Source organism: Lathamus discolor, chromosome 4, assembly GCF_037157495.1.
Source record: "Lathamus discolor isolate bLatDis1 chromosome 4, bLatDis1.hap1, whole genome shotgun sequence".
In the NCBI taxonomy this organism is placed as follows: Eukaryota; Metazoa; Chordata; class Aves; order Psittaciformes; family Psittacidae; genus Lathamus; species Lathamus discolor.
The window spans coordinates 59533357-59554589 of NC_088887.1; the positions used below are offsets into that span (position 1 = coordinate 59533357).

Genomic DNA, 21233 nt, shown 5'->3' on the forward strand with positions numbered 1-21233 from the left:
AACCTCAGCTGGCAGGGAAGGCAAAGGAGTCTGATTTCTTTTGAAGTGAAGATGATTGTTACTTCAAAAGCAGGCCAGCGGATGGGCCTGGACTGGGAAACAACATTTTGTTTGGATGTTTTGAGAGGCTTAAAAAACTGGGGCTTGCAGCCACAACCTTTGTAGGAAGCGGTGTGCTGTGGAAGACACACTGAACAGACTGAACACCCCAAAAGGTGCAAGAGAATGTCCTCTTTTGCCAGATGTATTTTACAAGCCCTGCTGAGATTAATACATGAGCCTGTGCTGGGCCTAAGCTAGGACAATGTTACGTAGAAGGACGGGTGCCCAAACCACTCACTGGAACTGGAGGATCAAATCTGCGTTAGCCATTCCCACTCATTAGCTGTATTTTTTGGCAGTGGAGAAGTATAGGAAGTAAGAAATGATTACCTATTAGTCCCATCTTCTTGTTTTAAAGTATAAAATTTCTACTCTGCAGGCCATCCACAAGTGGAACAGATTACAGCTGCATGGCCCTCACATTTCCTTTACCAAGTTGCTTGTGATATTTTGGCCAGACTTAAAAAAAAAACTGAAAAAATGAGAAGAGGGAAGATTCCTCTTAGATTCTATGTGCAGGGGTTTTATCTCCCTTAGAGGAATTTTGAATAATTCCTTATTATACCAAAACAGTTCAAAGCTATTCAAAAAAAAAAGAAACAATTATTTTTGTAATGTTTAAGTAGAGACTGTTTGAAATCTTCAGCCTTTTGCAGCTCTAAACTGATGTCTGCATGGCCAGAAAAGCAAAATTATGGGCATGACCTTTATCACCTCATCCTGCAAATTAGACCAGAAGAAGAAAAAGTATGGTTAATAGGAAAAAAAAAAAAAAAAGGCAATTTCTGAGTTTCTGTATTTCTAAATTTAAAACTAATATTTAAGGAAAAGAAATCATCAATGTTTTTAATTTTGCTTAGGTTTTGCTGTTAACCATAGCCAACCTCAAATTTGGCACAAACCTGCAGGCTGCTCAAAACGGAGCACAGGCCAAATCCATGCTGTAGGTAGACTAATACAAATTTTTAATAGCAATTAAAGTAATTTTCTCTATATTCATACCCTTGCAAGGATGCTGCAGACTTTCCCTTGTATGTTTGAAGGTGAATATGCTGGGATAATTGCATTTCATTGTTGCAAAAGAACATTAACCTCTAGAAGAGTCTGACTCCTGGCAGGGCCACATTTGCTGTTGGCTAACAACAGTGTTGATGCCAATGCAGCTGCTCCATCTGACTTTTTAGCCATTCATCTTTAGATTTCAGTCAATGTCTACCTGTAAAGATATGCTCAGAAAAGCACTGCCAAGTTCTGCTTCTGATTGTGGCAGAGAGGAGCATGAAGATTTACATGACTGTGGGTTTAAACCACAGCTGACAGATACATTCTTTGCACGCAAATGCGTTGGTGAAAAATAGGTTGTATGCAGAAGGATAGACATTTTTAATATGTGAGTCCAACACAACATGTTACAGTAGCTGGGCTTAGCTGTCTGAAACTAATACTTCATGGTGGTAATTTCACATGAGAGTAACAACAGTTATCTATTCCCATTGCAGAGTGGCAGTAGTTCATGGCAGCATATTGATTTGGAAGACTCTATCTACTTTGAAATATAAGAAGGTTTTGAAATACAAGAATTAGTATCTCTGACCTCTTTGTGGTTTTCATCATGGTTTGCAGCTTTGGTTTCTTGCAGCATCAACCTTAAGTTTATTACAGATACTAAAATCTATCTTCAGGCTTGTGGTGAGGGCAGCTACAACTGTGGGGTGTTAGCTTCTGGGTGAAATATCTGTATCAGGGTTTTCTGCAACTGTGAGAAGGTGCTGGACCCACTACCTGAGATGGTGCCCCCCTGTTCCTGTGTTCCTGACAGAATTCTTTGAGCCCTTCAACAAAATTGTCCAGGAGGTCAGATGGTGTTTACTTAAACTTGACAAAGCACTCTGCTGAAACTGCAGAGGACTGTCATCAAGGACTCAGTAGCAGTGGACTCAGGACAAAGCAAGGATAAATGGCAAGGTCTAAGAGAAATAGACCAAGGCATCTGTGTTATAAGCATTAATTTCTCATCTGAGTAATTATGAAAGAAAAGACAGCATAATTTGCAGATGATTTTAGGACATTGAGGGCCAAAGACAGGAAGACCTTCCAGAAGGACCTACAAGGTAAATGGACAGACAGGACCCCGCCAGGCAAAATCATGCTGACTGTTGGATAAATACCATAAGATGGTTTGTGTTGGAAGGGGCCTTTAAAAGTCATCTAGTCCAACCACCCATCAATAAGCAGGGATGTCTTCAACGAGATCAGGTTACTCAAAGCCCCATCCAGCTTGGCCTTGAACACTTACAGGGATTTACCACCTCTCTAGGCAACCTTGCCAGTGTCTCACCACCCTCACAGTGAAGAACATCTTCCTTATATCTGATCTAAATCCACCCTCTTTCAGTTTAAAGCCATTTCCCCCTTGTCCTGTCACTACAGGCCCTTGTAAATGTCTCTTTCTTATAAGTCCCCTTTAGGTACTGAAAGGTTGCAGTAAGGTCTCACTGCAGCCCTCTCTTCTCCAGGCTGAACAAACTCATTTATTCCAGCACAGCCATTTTGCCTTGTGTTGCTCGATATCCACCCTTCCTGCCATAGTGTATATAATTGTGGCAGTTGCTAAGCATGTGAGAAATGAGGAAATGCTAAAATAGCAGTGCTTTCCAAACAATAGAAGTTAAATAAAAAATTGTAGTGCTTATAGCATAGTATGGGACTACTTGATATTTTTAGCCTGATCTTACTTCTATACAGCTAATCATTGTGCATGCATTTGAACATCACCCAGTTTCACAGTTAAATTAAAAAGGATGAAGAGCAATGGCCACATGTGGAGGGATTTGGAGTTACAGATTGCAGGGCTAATGAACCCTCCAGATCTGTGGTGCAGTGATTTGTACTATGCTGCGGCACACTGGGTTTCAAAGATATTCATACTCATTAGCAGAAAGAGTTAAATGTTAGTTTCAGCCTGGGTGTGAAGGGAATGAGTAATTTCAGCACCCAGTATGTATATTACCTGCCTTTGTTAAGATTATCATGTTTTAAACTTGGCTCTTTTTAATTCTTTTCAGGCTTTATCAAAATAGAAATCACAGCCATAATTTACATTCCTCCCATTATAAACTGGATGTTAGGAAAGGACAGTGAAGAAGTTCTGGGAAGTAAAAACGTGATCTAATACATCCTTGTCATGCTACCTGATGCATGATTGTTCAGGATATAGGCTAAATACATGAATAAAAGACAATTAAGTTACTAATTCCCATAACACCAGTGAAGGAATGACAAGGATGAGTTAGACATGGCATGACTAACAGTAACTCCAAGGTAATAACTCTGGCAGGAGTTGCATGTTTTCACTTGCTTACAAATCTATTTACATTACTACTGAAAGTGATGTATTTTAAAACAGTATACTTTAAAGAACATAAAAAAGGCAGCACCACTCCCCAGTCCCCGTCAGAGTCTCATTCTGCCAGTTAAAGTGCTGTCACAGGAAACTGTCTCTGGTGACAGTGCCAGTGCTGACAGCCGTCTTGGTGCTCACGTGGCAAATGGCCTTCTGACAGCTTAAAAAAAATGTCAGAATAGCAGCTGCCCATTTTCTGGAGGTGTTTTACCAAGTTAATGTTGTTACTGTTTTGAAATTAATTTCTTTGCAAAACACAAAAGAAGAAAGCAATTTGTACAAATGCCAAGAAAGCGCATGAGTCTGTGCGTCATGAATTAATTAAGCAATCACCTGCTTCTTTTTCTTCTTGCTCTCAAGAAAATGTTAAAAACCAGCAAACTAGCATGACCTTTAAAACTAGAGAGGTTCAGTGGTCATATCTAAATGAACGTACACTTCACTGTTTCGGGTGGGGTGGTCTTTGAATTGACGAAGAAGTTACACTCCAAAATAAAAGGTTCAGCGTAACTAAGCAGAAATCAGCTATGTAACACAGTGCTATGGCTAGAATGAAAATATTGCAGAAATATTTAAAAGAAATGGCAGTGTCCTTTCCCAATAGAGCAGCTGGGACCATGTTTTGCCGCATGACATGTCACTGTAATTGTAGGTTTAGTGATAAATAGTGAAAATTCCTTTCAGTTAGGAATTTTTGGCTTCTTCATCCAAATATGACTTGCAGCACTATACAAACTTTGTCCCTGTTGGAAAAGAGGCAACAAGGGGAAGCAAGGGGAAGCTGAGGGTGCATCAGAGGGTAGTATGTGATGGAGGAAGTTCAGGAGCTGTGCAATGTGGGTGACCTGCACCCAAGCCTGTATTCAGTTCCCTTCTTGCCCTGAAAGAGACTCCTTTTCACCCAGTATGGACAGCAGCCCTGTCCCCTTCATGGGGTCAGGCAGATGGCTCAGAGCACAGAGGGAGGGAAAAGAGAGTGTGTGAAGCTGCTTAACCTGCTTAACCCAGGTCTAAGATTAACATGCTGTCCTCTAGTCAAACCAGATCTTATGAGAAGAACCCCATTCTGTGCATTTATTTTTTTCTTTTTTCAAATATAAGTGCTGTTAATGTCTTCTTTTTTTTTTTTTTTTCCCTAGAAATGAGAAGAAATATATAAGCAGATACTGGAAAGAGGTGAAAGTTGGAGACTTTGTGCAGCTTCGCTGCAATGAAATTATACCTGCGGACATACTGCTGCTCTCCTCAAGTGATCCTGATGGGCTGTGCCATATAGAAACAGCTAACCTGGATGGTGAAACTAACTTAAAACAAAGACAAGTGGTGAGGAGGTTCTTAGAGCTGGTAAGTTGCAATTCTTTACTCTCACTTAAGGTAAGAATTTGTTTCAGGTAAGTAAACTGTTCACCAGTCCACTCCGCACCAGCTAAATCTGCTTGCTCTAGTAATGCTAATGAATTATTGTTATGGTTGTCATTGAAATACTAGCACTTGCCAACAGCTGACCTCATCATAGTATCAGAAGTTTTACCATAATTTTTCCCTGAATTTGAATAGGAATTATCTGGGGCAATTGTGTGTGGTTGGAAAATGTTGGGGGTTTTTAATGGCTTCTATTGTAGCTTGATTTTTGAAAACACATTTTAACTCCCCAGTGAGATGATATTTAAATATAAACAACTACTTTTCCTGCCTGCAAACAAGATCAGTTTCAATTAGGAATTTTGCCTGAAACTCCGTGTTGCAAAATATCCCTCCAGCACTTGGAGCATTAAAGCTTGTAAGATTTAAAGGGACAGCATACATGCATTCTGGAGGTGTCTGTGCTGAAAAGCTGTTGTACTGCTCTCTCGCTGTGCTTATCTCTCCCCAACAGCACTACTTTGAAACAAAACAAAGTCCAGATCAGTTACTTTCAGCAGAATTAGAGGAAATTACCTGAAGTTTTACTTGCTTTAATAATCTTACTGAAATAGTATTTCTTTGTATACCCTCCTTTCCCTTACCTCTTGCTAGCTAACTCCAATTTCCTGTATTTTGTTAGGGAAAAAAAAAATATTTTCTAGATTTCAGCTAAGTCTTTTTTTCCTAGTAGCTCTTCTCATTTGATAGATTTTGTAAACAGTGGAGCTGCTGCACTTAACACGGCCATTAAATGTAACTACACAAGCCTATAGTTATACTGAGGTAATCACCATTAATGAAGTTGGAATCCTTTGACTAGGATAAAAATCAATGTGCCTTCCAAATAATTCTTTATGGTGGATAAAGCCTCTCTCTGAATAGTGTGTGAAAACATGAGATAAAGACTTGTTTAATAATCAGTGATTTCCACATAGAATTTAGACATGACACAGCAGCTACTGCCACGGCAAGAAGCCTAATCAGCTACAGGCCAAATGTTTCAAAAACTTTGGTTGTTTCAAAGAAGCTGATTGAATTGCTTCTCCATCGTCCCATCTCCTTCCCACTGAATTTTTTCCCAGTGAGTAGAACTCCAGGGTGGTACTCAGATGATGTATCCCACTTCTCTGCCAGCATAGACTTCCTACATGACCTCAGGCAAATTCTGTAGGACAAAAGCCATAGAGTGCGTATAAACTACTGAATACAGGGATGCTTTCATGTTTGTGGTTACAGTTATAAGCTAAGGGCACATCCCAGCTCTGTCTCAAAGGAAGACCTGGGAATGTACCAGTTCCTCCACTCATCCACAGCAAATAGTTGTATTTCTGTGATCCGAGACCATCTGACACACAGCAGGAGGTGCTGGTAAACAGTGTTGAAGTGTCTAAGTACAGATCATCACAAGACTGGCTTTCAAGAACCTTGCTGCCCTGAGGAGTCCCTTGTACTACATCAGGATCCCCAGTTTCCTGGCGAGAGAGTCATGATTCATCACTAGGAGTGTGATTCTTGGAACCTGTTGGGGTGTGATGGGACCTGCTGACCCTAAAGCTTTGAAGCCTAAATGCATGCCCAAGCCATCAATTGTGGAGTCACTCTTCTGTCTTCAACCAATAAACTCATGTGTGCATTAATACAGCAGGAAAACCAGGAGGGAATACCCCTGCAATCTCATGTTTGGCATACTCAGTGGGCATTAAATTGCTGATCCAAACCAGTCAGCTGAAGACTTCAAGTCTGGGTTTTGTACAGTTTGGCAACACCTGTAACCTTTAGGCTGTTGTGTGGAAGTGAGTAGCAGTGCCTTTTCCTCCTCGAAGAGTTAAAGGTTATTGGAGACTGCATTGGATCTAGTTAGGCAAGAAGGCTGAGGAAACAGTGGCCACCTAGGTAAGCAAAGCTAGGTTCATGTGCCAAGCAGCTTAGCATATCAGGGTATATGTGGCATAACTTGCTCAGTATACCCAGCTTTACTGAGGAAGTCAGATATCATGCAGATAGAGTCAGCTTAGAGTCAACTTTGTAAACACCTACAGCACTTTGCGTTTCTAATTCATCCTCCTTGCAAATCTTTGTTCTCTGTATTATAAGATGATTCTAGAACTTTTCTATCTCAGAAGTGTGCTTTAAGATGTGTGGATAAATAATTTTTAAAAACAGATTTTATATCACAAGATGCCTAGCTACAGTAGCAGAGAGGTCCATAATAAATTGTCAGGGATTAAACAGGGGCCAATGACAGAAAGCTCATTCATTCCAATGAAAATAGTACTGGGCCCCAAGAAGTCAAGTATTGAAAGAGAGCTTGTAAGAAAACCACATGTGACTACCTCCCCTCTCTTAAAATAGCCAAGAAGCAGGAAATACCCAACCCTGGTTTCCTGCATCAGCTAAGTCATAGGGAAAGTGCACACTTGCAAGTACCAAGTCCTCAGTCCTCAGCAGCTGCAGCATCACAGACTGTCTCTGTAACAGCGTCCTTTAAGTTACCCAGCAGAATACTTGCCATCCTTGTTAAAGTTGTGGCCAACACCTGTCTGACCACACTGTTAATTCATGGCAGCAGCATTAGCTTCCTCATTTCATGCTAGTAGGGATAGGATCTTACTTGTTCTTGAAGGTGTTGCTCTGCTGAGAGGCACTCAGCAGTGGGATAGAGGGAGCTGCTTTGGAAATGCTGAATGAACAGTAGGCCCATGGCCAAATATCATGGAATAAGAAAGGTGATGTCTGTTTTTTGGAGTGAAGTACAGTTCCTATCTGGGTATCTCTTAAGTGGCAAAAACCAAAGAGAGCTTATTGTTAGATCTCATAAAATACTTTGGAAGACCAAAATTCTCTTGCACCACATGCTGACCATCCTTTTACCAAATCTCAGGAAAGTTCATTCACAAATCTTACGGGACCTGCACCCCCACTTGTTCATGCATTGGACAAGAACACTTTTACATTTTTATATTACCACTGCACTCAGCAGAACAACTCTCAGTTATGCTCATAGTTGTTTGGTCTTGTGTCATTCTGCAGCCCTGTTGTTCAAGCAGGAAAACAAACAAATAGATTATGTAGACCTAACCGTCTTTTTCCCACACTGCTAAACTCTTCCCCCACCTCCCTTACAGGATGACGTGCCTAGTCATGTGGCTTATCATAGGACAAGAAACACAGATTTTTTTGGAAGCTTCTTTTTAAAATAGCTGTCAACAGCTGTCTTTGAATAAGGTCTCTGTAGCAGTATCACAAGTATTAAAAGAAGCTTTTGTGTTACAAAGCTTGGCCTTTCTGTGTTTCTTATATGAACTAACTGGTAACTTCTGAGCACATGCCTGCGAAGCAGGTCAGTGAAGGATAACTGTTTATATACCCATCACTCTGCTGAGCGTGGGCAAGGAGCGGGGATGGGACTAGGAACAATTGTTTTGAGTGACTTTCATGCTTTCCTTATTTTGTCCCTGCCCTGTGCCTGCCCATGCAGTTTACAGTCCCACAGGTCTGTGCTGAGCTGCTTGCCATAGAGAGCCTGGCTAACAATTTGGAGTCACTGAAGCGGGGTGTGCGCTGGTTAGTCCTCTTGCAACCGCAGTGCTCTCTCCAAAAGCCCTCTCCAGAGGCCAGCAAGCCCAGTGCTATTACATTGGGTACAGCTGTCCTCTAGAAGGGCAGCTGTTCTGCCAGCATGTTCTGAAGGATTTTTGTGTGCCGTCTTGAGCATTAGCAGCATGTAAGATCTGTAGTCTCAGAGAGTAAAAGCTGTTACAGTTTCCCCCTTCCAAAACTTCATTCAGAAAAGTACTATTCTGATCTCTTTTTAGCCTGCCTCTTGAAGCAGCAGTAAGCAATTATAGAAGCTGTTTTGTATGCTTATCTCCAGTGCTTTGCAGGCATCGTTTTACTCTAAACATATGCTGAGAAGATCCAAGATCAGCATTTGTGGGCTTGGGTTGGACCTCTCTGCTTGTGAATTCCAATAAACTGTTTTCCTTTTTAGTGCAAGTGACCAGAAATTTCGCTTATTTTAGTGCTGCTTCAATTTGTCTGAGTGATTTATAGTACACTGGGAGCATACTGCTTTTTAGCTTTGTGTGTTTATTAACGAATGTGATCTGTCTGGCACAAACCTGTACTTTCTGTATGTGAAATGCTATCAATACATAAGCTGTGGGAAGGGTCACTGTTGTATTTGTCTGTGCCTTGTATGTCTGAAGATACCAGTTTGCATGTATACCTTTTTGTTCTACACTCAAAATAGTCAAGAAAAAAGAAAAACACTCAGTGAATAGGTAGTAAAAAGGAAACAGGAGATTTTCAAAGGCCTTGATATTTTTTTCCTAAAAGACTTTAAATACTGTGGACTTGTTATCCAGCTACTACAGTGATAGGGTGTGATAGAAATGTTTAAAGCAGTCAAAAAAGTAATTCTGCATGTTCTGTCTTTTAAGTCAAAAGGGTAGTGGACTGTGTTCACACCGGGAGATGAATCAGATCCATGTGTGCATCATGACACTCTCGACAGTGCAGCTATGAGAAAGCACTGTACTGTATCCCAATGTGAGTGATCTAACAGTGTTAGCAGTGACTACTAAGCCTCTCTTGGAAAAAACGAGTGTTTCTTGGTATTCCACCAGTTTCCTTCTAATTTCTAACACACCCTTGCTGCTGCCGAGTCACAGCAGCCTTTTCTGGTATGCTGGATCTAACAGGAGACACAGTAGGCAGGAGGAATCAATGTGTTTTCTGTGCTACTCCGCAGGCTGCTGTGCCACCACACCCTCCGCAGTTGCTTATGGAATGTTTTCCATCCATCTGAGACGTGTCAACCGCTCTTCAGAGAGTGGATAAGCAGATACAGCTTAGGCTGCGAGAGCTCAGAACTCCCTTTCAGGTTTCATAAACTTGATTTAGGATATTTTGATAGTACGAATCTAGACTCATGAAAAACATTTACATTTCCTTGCTCCACTGTTTTTACTCAGTATGCCTTTTAACAAAATTTACAAAGACTCACTGTAGATTCTGGAGCAGCTTATGGTGTATTAACCACTGGCCATGTCCTGGATGTTGTATGTGGAAACCCTCAGTTCAGCTGAAAGCTAAGCTAAATGTAACGGCTGCCATTGAGAAGGTGCATGTATCCCTCTGAGAGCTAGTAGGGTTAAGGGATACATTTTTTAACTTTTCCTCTCATTTTGTCCCAAGAACAGACCTTTGTTCGAAACAAGCTTGTACCGGCATGATTACACAGATTTAGATAAGCCTTGCAAATGACTTTATGGCTGCTTATTTACTTTGTCTAAGAAGCACATCTGAATTTGGTGTCTGCCTGTTTGGGAGGGTTCATTTGCATGCAGACTACTACCAAAATAACTGATCAGTCTGATTTCCTCAACAGTCAGTATGTGAACCCTTCTGGAATATGTATAAACTTAGAGCACGCAAGCACATTCGTTCATCTGTCCCAGCCTGGAAGACGGGCTACAATGACAGATCCAGCTTTCATTCCAGCCCACTGTTCATTTCACTTCCACTGTTCTTGCACAGTGCTGGAAGCATACTGAGTACAGCTGGACTCAGAGGAACAAGCATTAAGCTATTTACACTATCTCTTTCTTTCCCTGTGCATCGTAGGCAGAAACTGGTCCAAAAGAGAAGACTTCTAGAAGAAGGGCTGCACTGTAAGCTTGACTGCTGGTGACTGCAGGCAGCTCTATATATGAGGTACTTTATGAAGGGCAACTCAATCTGAATTGCATGGGAACAACTCACAGGGCAGCCTTGGTATCTCAATGCAGGTGTTTCTTTTGCATTCAGTTTTTCTCCCTCAAAAAATAATAATAAAAAAGTAAAATAAAAAAAAAAGAAAAGAAAGCGATTTTCGAATTTTGGTTTAGCCTAAACTAAGATTTATTATGCAGCCGTCTGCGTTAGTTAAATTAGCCCAGTTTGAGAGAACTGCTGAAGTTAAACCAGCGCAACTCCCAGGCAGACAAGTTTTCAACTCACCTGCTGATACGAGCTTCTTATCTCAGAGTCTGAGTCTTCTAAAGCAACAGAAAAATGGGCATAGCTATACTCTCCCTGGAGCTCCTCATCTCACTAATATAGCCCTCAGGCTACCACCCATCTGAAATGAGTGGGAATAGTACACTGTTGTTTAGACTGTACGTGCTTTAACAGGGTAGAATCAGGCCACAAGAACAGTGAATTTCTCTGTAGCATCTTTCGGGGGTCATCCCTTGTATCTTTCTTTTTTGAAGTATTTTGAGAAGGTTCCCAAGGCTAGGAAAAATGGCTCGAAAATGCCAGATATACACATGCTAAAACAGCAGATTAGTGCTCCATCCCACACATGTTGCCAAAATTAGATTTCCCCAAGGGAAAAGAGAGTTAAAAAAAATAACCAAGCAAGCAAATGAAAACAGTGTTTTTACCCTGGAATATTAAATTAAAACTTTTTATTTTTACAGTTTAGCTGAAGATCTTAGGGGAACAAATCTTGTAAGAAGATGTGTTAGTGCAAAATGCAAGCATGTCACACCCTGTGAAGGCCTTTGTCTGAGTTCACACCTTGAATGTTCAGTAAATCGCTTTGATGAGGGTTGAGTCCCTATGGAGAGCTCTACGCCTATATTTTATCTTTCTTTTGGATAGTACAGTGTTCAGAAATGATTTGTGTGGAATCTGTGGACGTGTCTAGTTAAAGAGGAAGCAACAACTCTCTCTCTAGCAGAATCAAAGGCCTGGTGCAGAGCAGGGCCCGAACCACTGCTGTGGCAAAGTCTTGTGTGAGCTAAAACTCCTTAAAGGAAAGCTGAGAACAATTTTTCACTCTATTGTTTTACCATGGCGTTTAGTCAGCAGTCTCATATTGGGATGTATGGGGGAAATAAAAAACTCAAGAATTATGGTTCACTTCCTCCTTGGTCAACTTTGAGCAAGGTTGCTGTCTCTTTCTATTTTTCGGTGTGCAGGTGTGCAGGCTATGAGTTTGACTGTTGAGAGAGCTTTATTAGGGGGACAAAAAAGCTGAACAACTGTGAGAGAAAATTTTAGATACCTTAATTTAAGCACTGGGGGATGGGAAGCAGAGGAAAAGTCAGTTTCTGAAGAGTGCTGAGTACTTGGCTTTTACCATTGGCATTGGCTGTTTGTTTTTGTGGTTTACTATAGGTTAAAGGGGCTAAATTGATGAATCTAAGTTTGAATGTCTTGCTCAGGAAGGATCTCCCATCCCTAGGGTAATCCTTCCAGCACTGGTGGAACAGTGGTAAATTCATGTAAGAACATGTATTATGCCAGTGCTTGTGCTGCATTTGCCCTCTAGGGAGGCAGGACATTTCATTCTCTTTATTGATAGTTGAGAATCTCTCCCTTCTGCTGTTTCTATGAAAAAGCATCAGAAAACAAAAGAGCGTTCCAGGTCCATACAGAAAATAAAACGCTATACTGCTTTCTAGTGACAGAAAAGTAAACATTTACATTTAAAACGAGAATTTCCGATTATTTTTTATTATTATTACTTTTCTCATCTTCTAGCCTAATTCAATTTTTCTGAACAAAAGTTTATTTCTGGAACTGTTTATTCCTTAGGCATACATCGGACTGCCTGTCATCTGGGAACAGGAAATACCTGGAATATCTGTTTTTAGAAATTAGATTTTGTAATATAACATTGAGAACTCTTGATTTTAGGGCTAGGATTTTTTGAGCTGGAAATACATCATGTTACACTTGTCTCTCATACCACAGCCCCAGCTGGCAGTATCAGTGGTTTGGAAAGGATGGAAAGCCTTCTTTTCTAGAGCAGGAGGGTTCACAGTATTAAGCCATGTGTAACCCCAGCTGTGACGGTATGGTCTCACTTTCCTTTGGAAGCACTGAGGTAGAGAGGGGGTCTGCTTTTCTGCCAATAAAGGCAGAACAATAAAATGAGGAACTCCTGTATTTATCTCAGCATCAGGGATGTGAACCCACATCCCACTTCTGTTTTCAACACCTGCTACTCTCCAAGCCTTCTACACATTTTAGTACTAATAACGCCATGAAAGACAATTGAAATTTGCATTAAAATGTTGCTTACATGGGAAGTGGCTGGCCTTATCTATGTCTCAAAATTGCTGTTTCAGTAAACTCATGAAAATTTCCATTAACGTGGTTATACTCGGGTTCACATGTTCCAGCTCTGCTATGACTCACTGATGGTCAGACACTTTACATATGTCTATGTGCCTATGAGAGAGAAGCAATGATTGTCCTGTAGGTACGTGACTGGAGAAGAAACTGTTCTCCACACAGAGCTATAGTGCTAGTACTTCCATTTGGGTTTGAATTAAAAACATCAGTAGTACACGGAGATTTATAGACAGTAGTGCTAATACACTAATTCAGCTTTCTTAATGATGCAGTAATGGACTGTTCTACATCAAAGCAGGGAACATTTAGCGTTTTGGCCTCTAAGAGAAAACGAACGAGATGTTTAACATATGGCATGGTTAGAAAGTGTGTATAAGTTGTCGTAAGCATTTACTAGCCTCTCTCTAACTTTTCCAAGCCTGTTTTTTTTATTATATTTTTGGCTTGACTTGATTAAATACCAGATTCAAGCCATACCTCAGATGGCTGAAGATACTTTTGTACCTGTGCAGCAATGTGGCCTGTATGGCTGACATCACAGGGATCTGACTTAGAGGCTGCTTCAGTGTAAGAGGGAGGAATAGCCAAAAAGCAACAAAAAAGAAGCAAAAACCAATTGAGTATCTCCTGGTGCTGCACTTGAATCTGTCTTGGTGATCCTTTATTCAGATAGATAACTTGATAATGACGTGGAAGAAAAATTACACAAACTATTTTATTAATTGATGTTCTCACTGTTCATCTCATTCCTGACATTTGTTCTCATTGTTTACATTTCCACATGTCACGTTTATGGAATGCTTATAGTAGTGAATGTTTGCATAAGAATCACATAATCAGAATATTTTGGGTTGGAAGGGAACCTTTAAAGACAGTTATATTCATGTCTGTTTTAAGTCCACACTTTTAAACAAAGCATACAGATTACTGAAGACAGGACTCTGCAGGAACTTCGTAAGCATTGTGCATGCCTGAAGCATGAGGCTGTCTAGAGTGCTGAACAGGGAAGCAAAACTCAGTCCCTACACAGCTATATGTGTTCATCCCCCTCAGCTCATTTCCCAGCTCTGCTGCCCAGTTTTGGAACTAGCAAGGCCATTTTGAATTTCTTTTCATAAGATGTATGCAATCAGCTGGTGTCTGGAAAAAGCCACCCTTGAATTCCTTGAGGTTTTGAAAAGGTGTTTTTCACTTTGCTACTGGAGTCTTTAGCATGTTGATTGAAATTTAACTTGTTCAGTTACTCAGTAGTAGATGAGAATAGACAGACTGGAGAGTGAAGCTCTTAGCCAAAGTGTCCAGCAGCCATCCAAAAATCCCCCATATACCATGCATGGCAACCACAACCATGCCGCCCTCTGACTGACTCTTAGTCTTCACAGCTGCCTTTCCACCCTCTTCACAGGGCTATGAGGGAAATACAGAAACGTCCGGGATTAAGTGCAGAAAGTGCACTCTGAGTGCAGTGTCTGCCTCAGAAGCATTAGTAGGGCAGGCATGTGATGGTGAATGTTGATACAAGATACAATTCCAAGCAAAGATGGAATGCCAGTGTCCAGCTTGGGGAGTTTTCACTTGGTCATATAGCCTTCTCACACTGGACATGCTTGTGGAAAGGCTGACAGACCTATGGTATTGCTTATATGAATGCTTCCCTGTAATATTTGTGATAAAAGGTGTCTTTTCACTAGGACTGCTTCTTCCCCTCTGTGCTCTCCTGCAGCTGGCAGGGGCTGAAGTTCCTTGAGCAGTTACTGTATGTGATAGGTTTCCCTCACATCCTAAAAACATTACTTAGGCATATAATGCCTTGCAAGGTAAAGCTGCTTTTATCCATATTCTCTGTCTTCGGGTTGAGATGGGCTCACCAACCTTTGGTGTGTTTAAGTCCATCCTCACATTACAGCTACTACTGTTAGGTTTACCATTCATAAGAAAACCCCTTCATTACCAGCCACTCTCTCTTCTGTCAGGACTCTGATGTTCTGGTTTTTATTTCTGGAATGATGCAAGAGTGGTGCTTGGCATTTCCCTCTTCTGGTTGAAATGTCTTAGTCCTTCCAATTCCCATTTCTTCTGGCAGAACTTCATCCCACAGGAAGGCAGACTGGCCAGCAGCCCGGACTAGAGCAGGAGTATGCCAAGGTATTCAGAAGCTGACCTGAGCTATTGTGCTACTAAATTTAAATGACCATGCAATGGTTTTGCCACTAATCAAGTGAAGTTTTCTTCCAGCAGTTATGAAATGCAGCAGAAATACTGCTAGAAATCTCTCCAGAAAGGGGAAAGTACTGTAAAATGGAGAGGGTTCCATCCCACCAAGTGTCTGTGAACACGAAGCGAAGAGCCTCTAGAGGAGCAGTGCAGGTTGTACACAGAGTTTTGCAAGCCCTAGACTTGGTTTGCAGTGTAGTTGAAGCAGTGAGCTGATGCTGAAGTTGGTTATTACAGACTATGAACCCATTCATTGGTTTCAGTGGCTGGCTTTTGAAACAGGCAGATACTACTTTCTTATCAGCGTCTGAGTCCATATTTCAGCCTTGACATGCTCTGTTCCCTTGCCGTTCTTCAGTGCTGCTATAGTCCCTGGATAAATTCATTCACACCACTGTAATTTTCAGTGCTTTGCTAAGGATGACCATCAGTCCAAGGGGGGCGGTACAGCTTGCATGTACGTATTTTCAGCATTGTTGACTTTTGGGGTTTCGTACTTTTGTCTTGTAATTGACTAATAGCAGTTTCTTCAGCTGGTTGTCATAGAATTATTGAGGTCTTCCTAGGCCTTGTAAGCAACACATTTTTCCTGCAGGATGGATATTGTGTTCTTCTCTCATATTGTTTTCTATGAAAGGGAAAACTTTTACTTAGGTCAGCCAGAGGAGGATCAGCCCCCTAACATGTTTTTGGCTTGCTCAGCTGTTCCAGTGTTTCTGAATGCTGAATATCTCTGTTCCATTTAAACAAACAGTGATGGGAAAAAATCCAGTTACAGTACTAGTCAGTGTAGAAAATCAAGCTATTAAATTCTGGTGCACGGCTGAATCTCTTTAGTTCCTAAACAGCATAGATCAAACTGTTTCTTCCTTTTTTGTGAATTAGTGGCACGGATAAATTCTGGCAAAGAGACTAATGCAGTTTAGGCATTAAAACATTTCACTCTTCTAGTATATAAACAGTGTGCATGCTTTGGATACATAAAATCAATATGTAATTCCAATTGCACATTAATAAAAGGTCAGATTAATTTTATATGGTAAATGCAGAGTACTGCTACATAAAACAATAATGGGATGGACTGATGCATTAGGAGGATGCATTCTTAGTGCACTTACATGCTTTTAAACTGGAAAGCTGTTCTTCTAGCTGAGGCAGACTTTTGCCTGTTAAATATTTCCTTCAAGTTGTCCCCGTGATTCCATTTCTCCCTTTTTGTTTCCTCCAGACATACATGCCAAAACAAATCCCAGAGCCCTCATCCAGCAATTGTACTGCAGGGAGAAGTCTGGATAAGATCCCAAGCATAGCCAGTAAACACAGTGTGATAAGTGGGTAACTGTCACTGCTGCCCAAGGGCATCCTGGGGTACTCACGCTGTCCTATTGGAAGGAAGGACTGAACTCAGGTTTCTGCATCAGTAAAGTAGGGCAGATGAGTAAAGGAAAACATTTTAATAACTGTACATTATTTATATCACTAGCAGGCCATTACATCTCCCATGCAAAAATACATTTAATGAAGGGGAATATGTTGTTTGAACACTGTGTAATTGTCAGACTAACTCATCTGGCACAGCAGTGTGCTTTGCTTCTTGAGCTATGATGACAGTTTCATGAAGTTGCCAGCAGAGTCAGAAAGGTTGGCATTTCACTATAGACATTCAGACTGATCTTGCAGCTGAAGCTCCAAAGTTGTGTTGGAGAGAGCTAAATTCAGTCTCCTCTTTTTTTTGGTGACAGATCTCTATAGCTCCTTCATTGGTCTACCTGTTGGTTTCCGACTCTGTAGATGCATTATAACCCTTTTTTTTCCTCTCAACACTTTGCCTCAGCTTGCATTCTAAAGATGTAAGTTTTTCAGAGGATGACAAAAAAATCTTTCCATTATGCTTTTTACCCTGTGTATATTTGTGCTTCCTCCAGAAACACAGCCCAGTTATTGCAGTCCTAAGTTACTGTTTTAAGTGAAACTCTTCATCAAGTTTAATAGGTGGAGCATTGTTAAAGCCTAGTCTCAAAAAATCTATCTGCAATTTAACTTTGATATTCAGCTTTGAAGGAATCAATATGTAGCAGGGTTTTGCAGTCTGACTGGATCTGCTTACATAAGGAAAATAAGCCTTTCCATTACTGCATTTAGAGTAACAATGAATTTCAATTTCAAAACCACAATTTTAAGAAATTGGAAGAAATAAAATTTGTGGATAGGATGTTAAATATTTTCCTAGCAAGAAGACTCCTGAAGAAATGAACTATGTTCTGTGGAATCCCTGGGTACATAAAATGCCTATGACTGTGTGCCCTTTTGGCAAGTTTCAAGCTTTCAGCAATACCTATGAGCTCCTAAAAAGTCAGCATTTTTTTCAGAGGAAGGCAGTGAACTAAGGCTATTTTGGTAAAATCAAAATGTGAAGTCAGGTATTTGAGGAAAGTCAGTTTCTTATTGAATTGAATCCCATCCTTTTTTTCCTCTTTTAGTTTTTTTTCTTATTTTATTTTGATATGGCATAATATGACAGAAGAAGAGTAAAACAAGAAGTGGTCTTCATTCCTCTAATGTATTTTGTGCATCATTTCATGCATGCAGGAAGACCTGTTTTTAAAATTATATCAGTAAGAAGGAACTCTTACCACGAGAGTGAAGAGAGTAATATTTTGTCACTGAAGGCTTCTGTATGCTGGCTGTGAACAAAGGTCATGTGGGGGTTCTGTGCATGTATTTCTTTATATCAGTATTTCTGAAATTCTCAAACCACATGGGAAGAAATGGCTCAAGCCTCTGTTTCACATCTTTCAAGACTTTGTTATGACTTATCCACAGAAAATTGTGTGCTGTGGTGGTCAGAGGAGCAGGTTCCTGGTGTCTTGCTAAGCCACACAGTACTGGACAAGGAATGCTACCAGTTTTACTTTCTCATTCCCTGTGTGCAGGCCTGTTCTCTAAGTGGGAAGTAAAACAGTGAAAATCAGGCACATCAGGTAACTGCTGTGCAATGTCTTTTTTTTCTGTGTTTTCACACTGATACAGAAATTCACTGTGAGAGAAGAATTAAAGATAGTGGTGGAGAATGTATTATTTTCGTGAACTTTTGTCCAGAAAACAGCACAAATCATGATTTGGGCCCTGTAACACTTTTGGCTTTAACTTCTGTCTAGATGCAGCTTCTCTTATCTGTTAATACATGAGAACATCATCGCAGTTTATGTTTCATTTGCTGCTGAGGTGTGGGTATCAGCATAAAAAGGAACAAAACTTTAATCATTGTGAAATGTTATGTTACCTTGTGCTTCTTTGTAACCAGTGAAAGCAATTACACACAGGATGTCTGACTTCTGTTCATTCATTTGCCAAAAGGCATTTTCACAGCAAAACAGAGTCATCAGCTGTAATGTACAGTGTATATCTATCCTTCCATTTCACAGGGAAGAGATGGAGCTATTTGATTTATTAATAAACCAAAGAGCTTTTGCCATAAATCAGAATTCAGTAGATAGCTTTGTTTCCTTACTTAAAGTACTATTCTAGTTGGATTTTCTCTCCTCCCAGTTATTATCTGGTTAAAGATCTTAATCACATATTTCAAGTTAATTGTAACAGAACACAAATACACAGACAGTTAGATTTAATGATAAAGGACTTTTAGTTCCAAAACTGAGTCATAAATGAAAAGAATCCAACAAACAAAGGAGGGAGAAAGACTATGTTGCATGATAGCGATGAGAAAATCAGGTAGGTTTGGTCCTCTCTGATCTTGGCAAGATCTTTTTTTTGTGAAGGCTTTAGTTCTAGATTCTAAGTTGTTTTTTAATTCTTATTTGTAAAGTTGCTGGCTTTACTGGCAGGCTTTCTTAGCAGAAAGGGAATTCAGTCTGCAAGCTTCCAATTGCTCTAGAAGTTAATACTGTACAGCACTGAAACCATGCTCTCTGCTGAGTTCAGCAGCTGCAGAAAACCTACATTTGATTATGTTGGGTTTTATTATTAAGTGTCTTTAGGATTCCCTCAGGGGTATTCATCAAAGATTTTCAGATTTCTTCCTTTTCTTTTTTAAGACCACTGAATGAAAATTTGTGCTAAATAAACTGTATTATATATAGCATAATAAAAGACAAGAAATGTTTCCCTTTCCAGTCTTTTCCCTTCAATTTAGAAACGCAATTTAAGCTACAATGGTGATTCTTCTGTAACACACGCCTTAGGCAGACAGACAGTATATTATTGAAACGTCTTGAACAAGGTTTGAAGATTATTTTTCCTGTACTATTTTTTTTCTTTTTTCCTGCCAAGGAACATACCAGGGCAAGGAGGGAAAACATGATGTTCTGGGGCAGCCGATCAGGATAGACATAGACAGCACAGGCTTTCCCAGCACAAGATTTGGAGTGACTTGGGAGAACTTCACCTTCTCCAAGAAGCTCCAAGTCAGCTGCCAGGTTATCACTGGCTGCTAGTATAGTGTCTTTGTAACATGAACCTCTGACTGCTGGAGGCAAGAATGCAAGGAGAGTGTGTACAGTTTAGGAGCTGTAGTAACAGATTTCACATGTCAAGGCCTGAAAGCTTCATGATGCCTGTTCTAGCCAATGCTTCTTTCCTTGTCACTGCTAATGTCTGTCCCTATCTGAAGTGAGCAGCTGAGGAACAAGGGTCAAAGAGAATAAACATGTGGCTTTACATTATCTGCCCCATTCTACAGCATAGGATGCCTTAGGGCCCTCTGTATAACTAGGTACTTCCAAGCGTTCACAGCATCAAACTTCAGACACATAGAGAAGTTTTTGGTTGATAATGGGAAATATCTAATGACCTTAATTACCAACAGTATTTGGTGCTGTGAAGACAATCTGAATTTCTTGCTAAGTCTCAGGTATTTGCCAACTTTGACGTAATTTAGGAGCCTGATTCGTAGCATGGAATCTTAGAATCATAGAATAGTTAGGGTTCAAAAGGACCTTAAGATCATCTAGTTCCAAACCCCCTGCCATGGGCAGGCACACCTCACACTAAACCATCTCGCCCAAGGCTTCATCCAACCTGGCCTTGAACACTGCCAGGAATGGAGCACTCACAACCTCCCTGGGCAGCCCATTCCAGTGCCTCACCACCCTAACAGGAAAGAATTTCCTCCTTATATCCAATCTAAACTTCCCCTGTTTAAGTTTTAACCCGTTACCCCTTGTCCTGTCACTACAGTCCCTAATGAACAGTCCATCACCAGCATCCGTATAGGCCCCCTTCAGATACTGGAGGGCTGCTATTAGGTCTCCATGCAGCCTTCTCTTCTCCAGGTTGAACAGCCCCAACTTTCTCAGCCTGTCTTCATACGGGAGGTGCTCCAGTCCCCTGATCATCCTCGTGGCCCTCCTCTGGACTTGTTCCAACAGTTCCATGTCCTTTTTATGTTGAGGACACCAGAACTGCACACAATACTCCAAGTGAGGTCTCAGGGGAGCAGAGTAGAGGGGCAGGATCACCTCCTTTGACCTGCTGGTCACGCTCCTTTTGATGCAGCCCAGGATACAGTTGGCTTTCTGGGCTGTGAGCGCACACTGAAGCCAGCTCATGTTCATTTTCTCATCAACCAGCACCCCCAAGTCCTTCTCTGCAGGGCCGCTCTGAATCTCTTCTCTGCCCAACCTGTAGCTGTGCTTGGAATTGCTCCGACCCAGGTGTAGGACCTTGCACTTAGCATGGTTGAACTTCATAAGGTTGGCATCAGCCCACCTCACAAGCGTGTCAAGGTCCCTCTGGATGGCATCCCTTCCCTCCAGCATATCAACCGAACCACACAGCTTGGTGTCATCGGCAAACTTGCTGAGGGCGCACTCAATCCCACTGTCCATGTCAGCGACAATGATGTTAAACGAGACCAGTCCCAACACTGATCCCTGAGGGACACCACTCATTACTGGTCTCCAGCTGGACATTGAGCGTGCGGCCATCCAGCCAGTTCTTTATCCACTGAGTGGTCCAC

The 21233-nt window shown here is 41.0% G+C and overlaps 1 protein-coding gene across 1 annotated transcript in view; it reads left to right on the forward strand.

Annotated features, from left to right (window-relative positions):
- Nucleotides 1-21233, forward strand: part of ATP10A (ATPase phospholipid transporting 10A (putative)) — a 110529-nt gene that overhangs the window by 35783 nt on the left and 53513 nt on the right. Inside the window, exon 2 of the mRNA XM_065677629.1 lies at nucleotides 4645-4849. Coding sequence (XP_065533701.1) covers nucleotides 4645-4849 — 205 coding nt within the window. The remainder of the gene's footprint in view (nucleotides 1-4644; nucleotides 4850-21233) is intronic.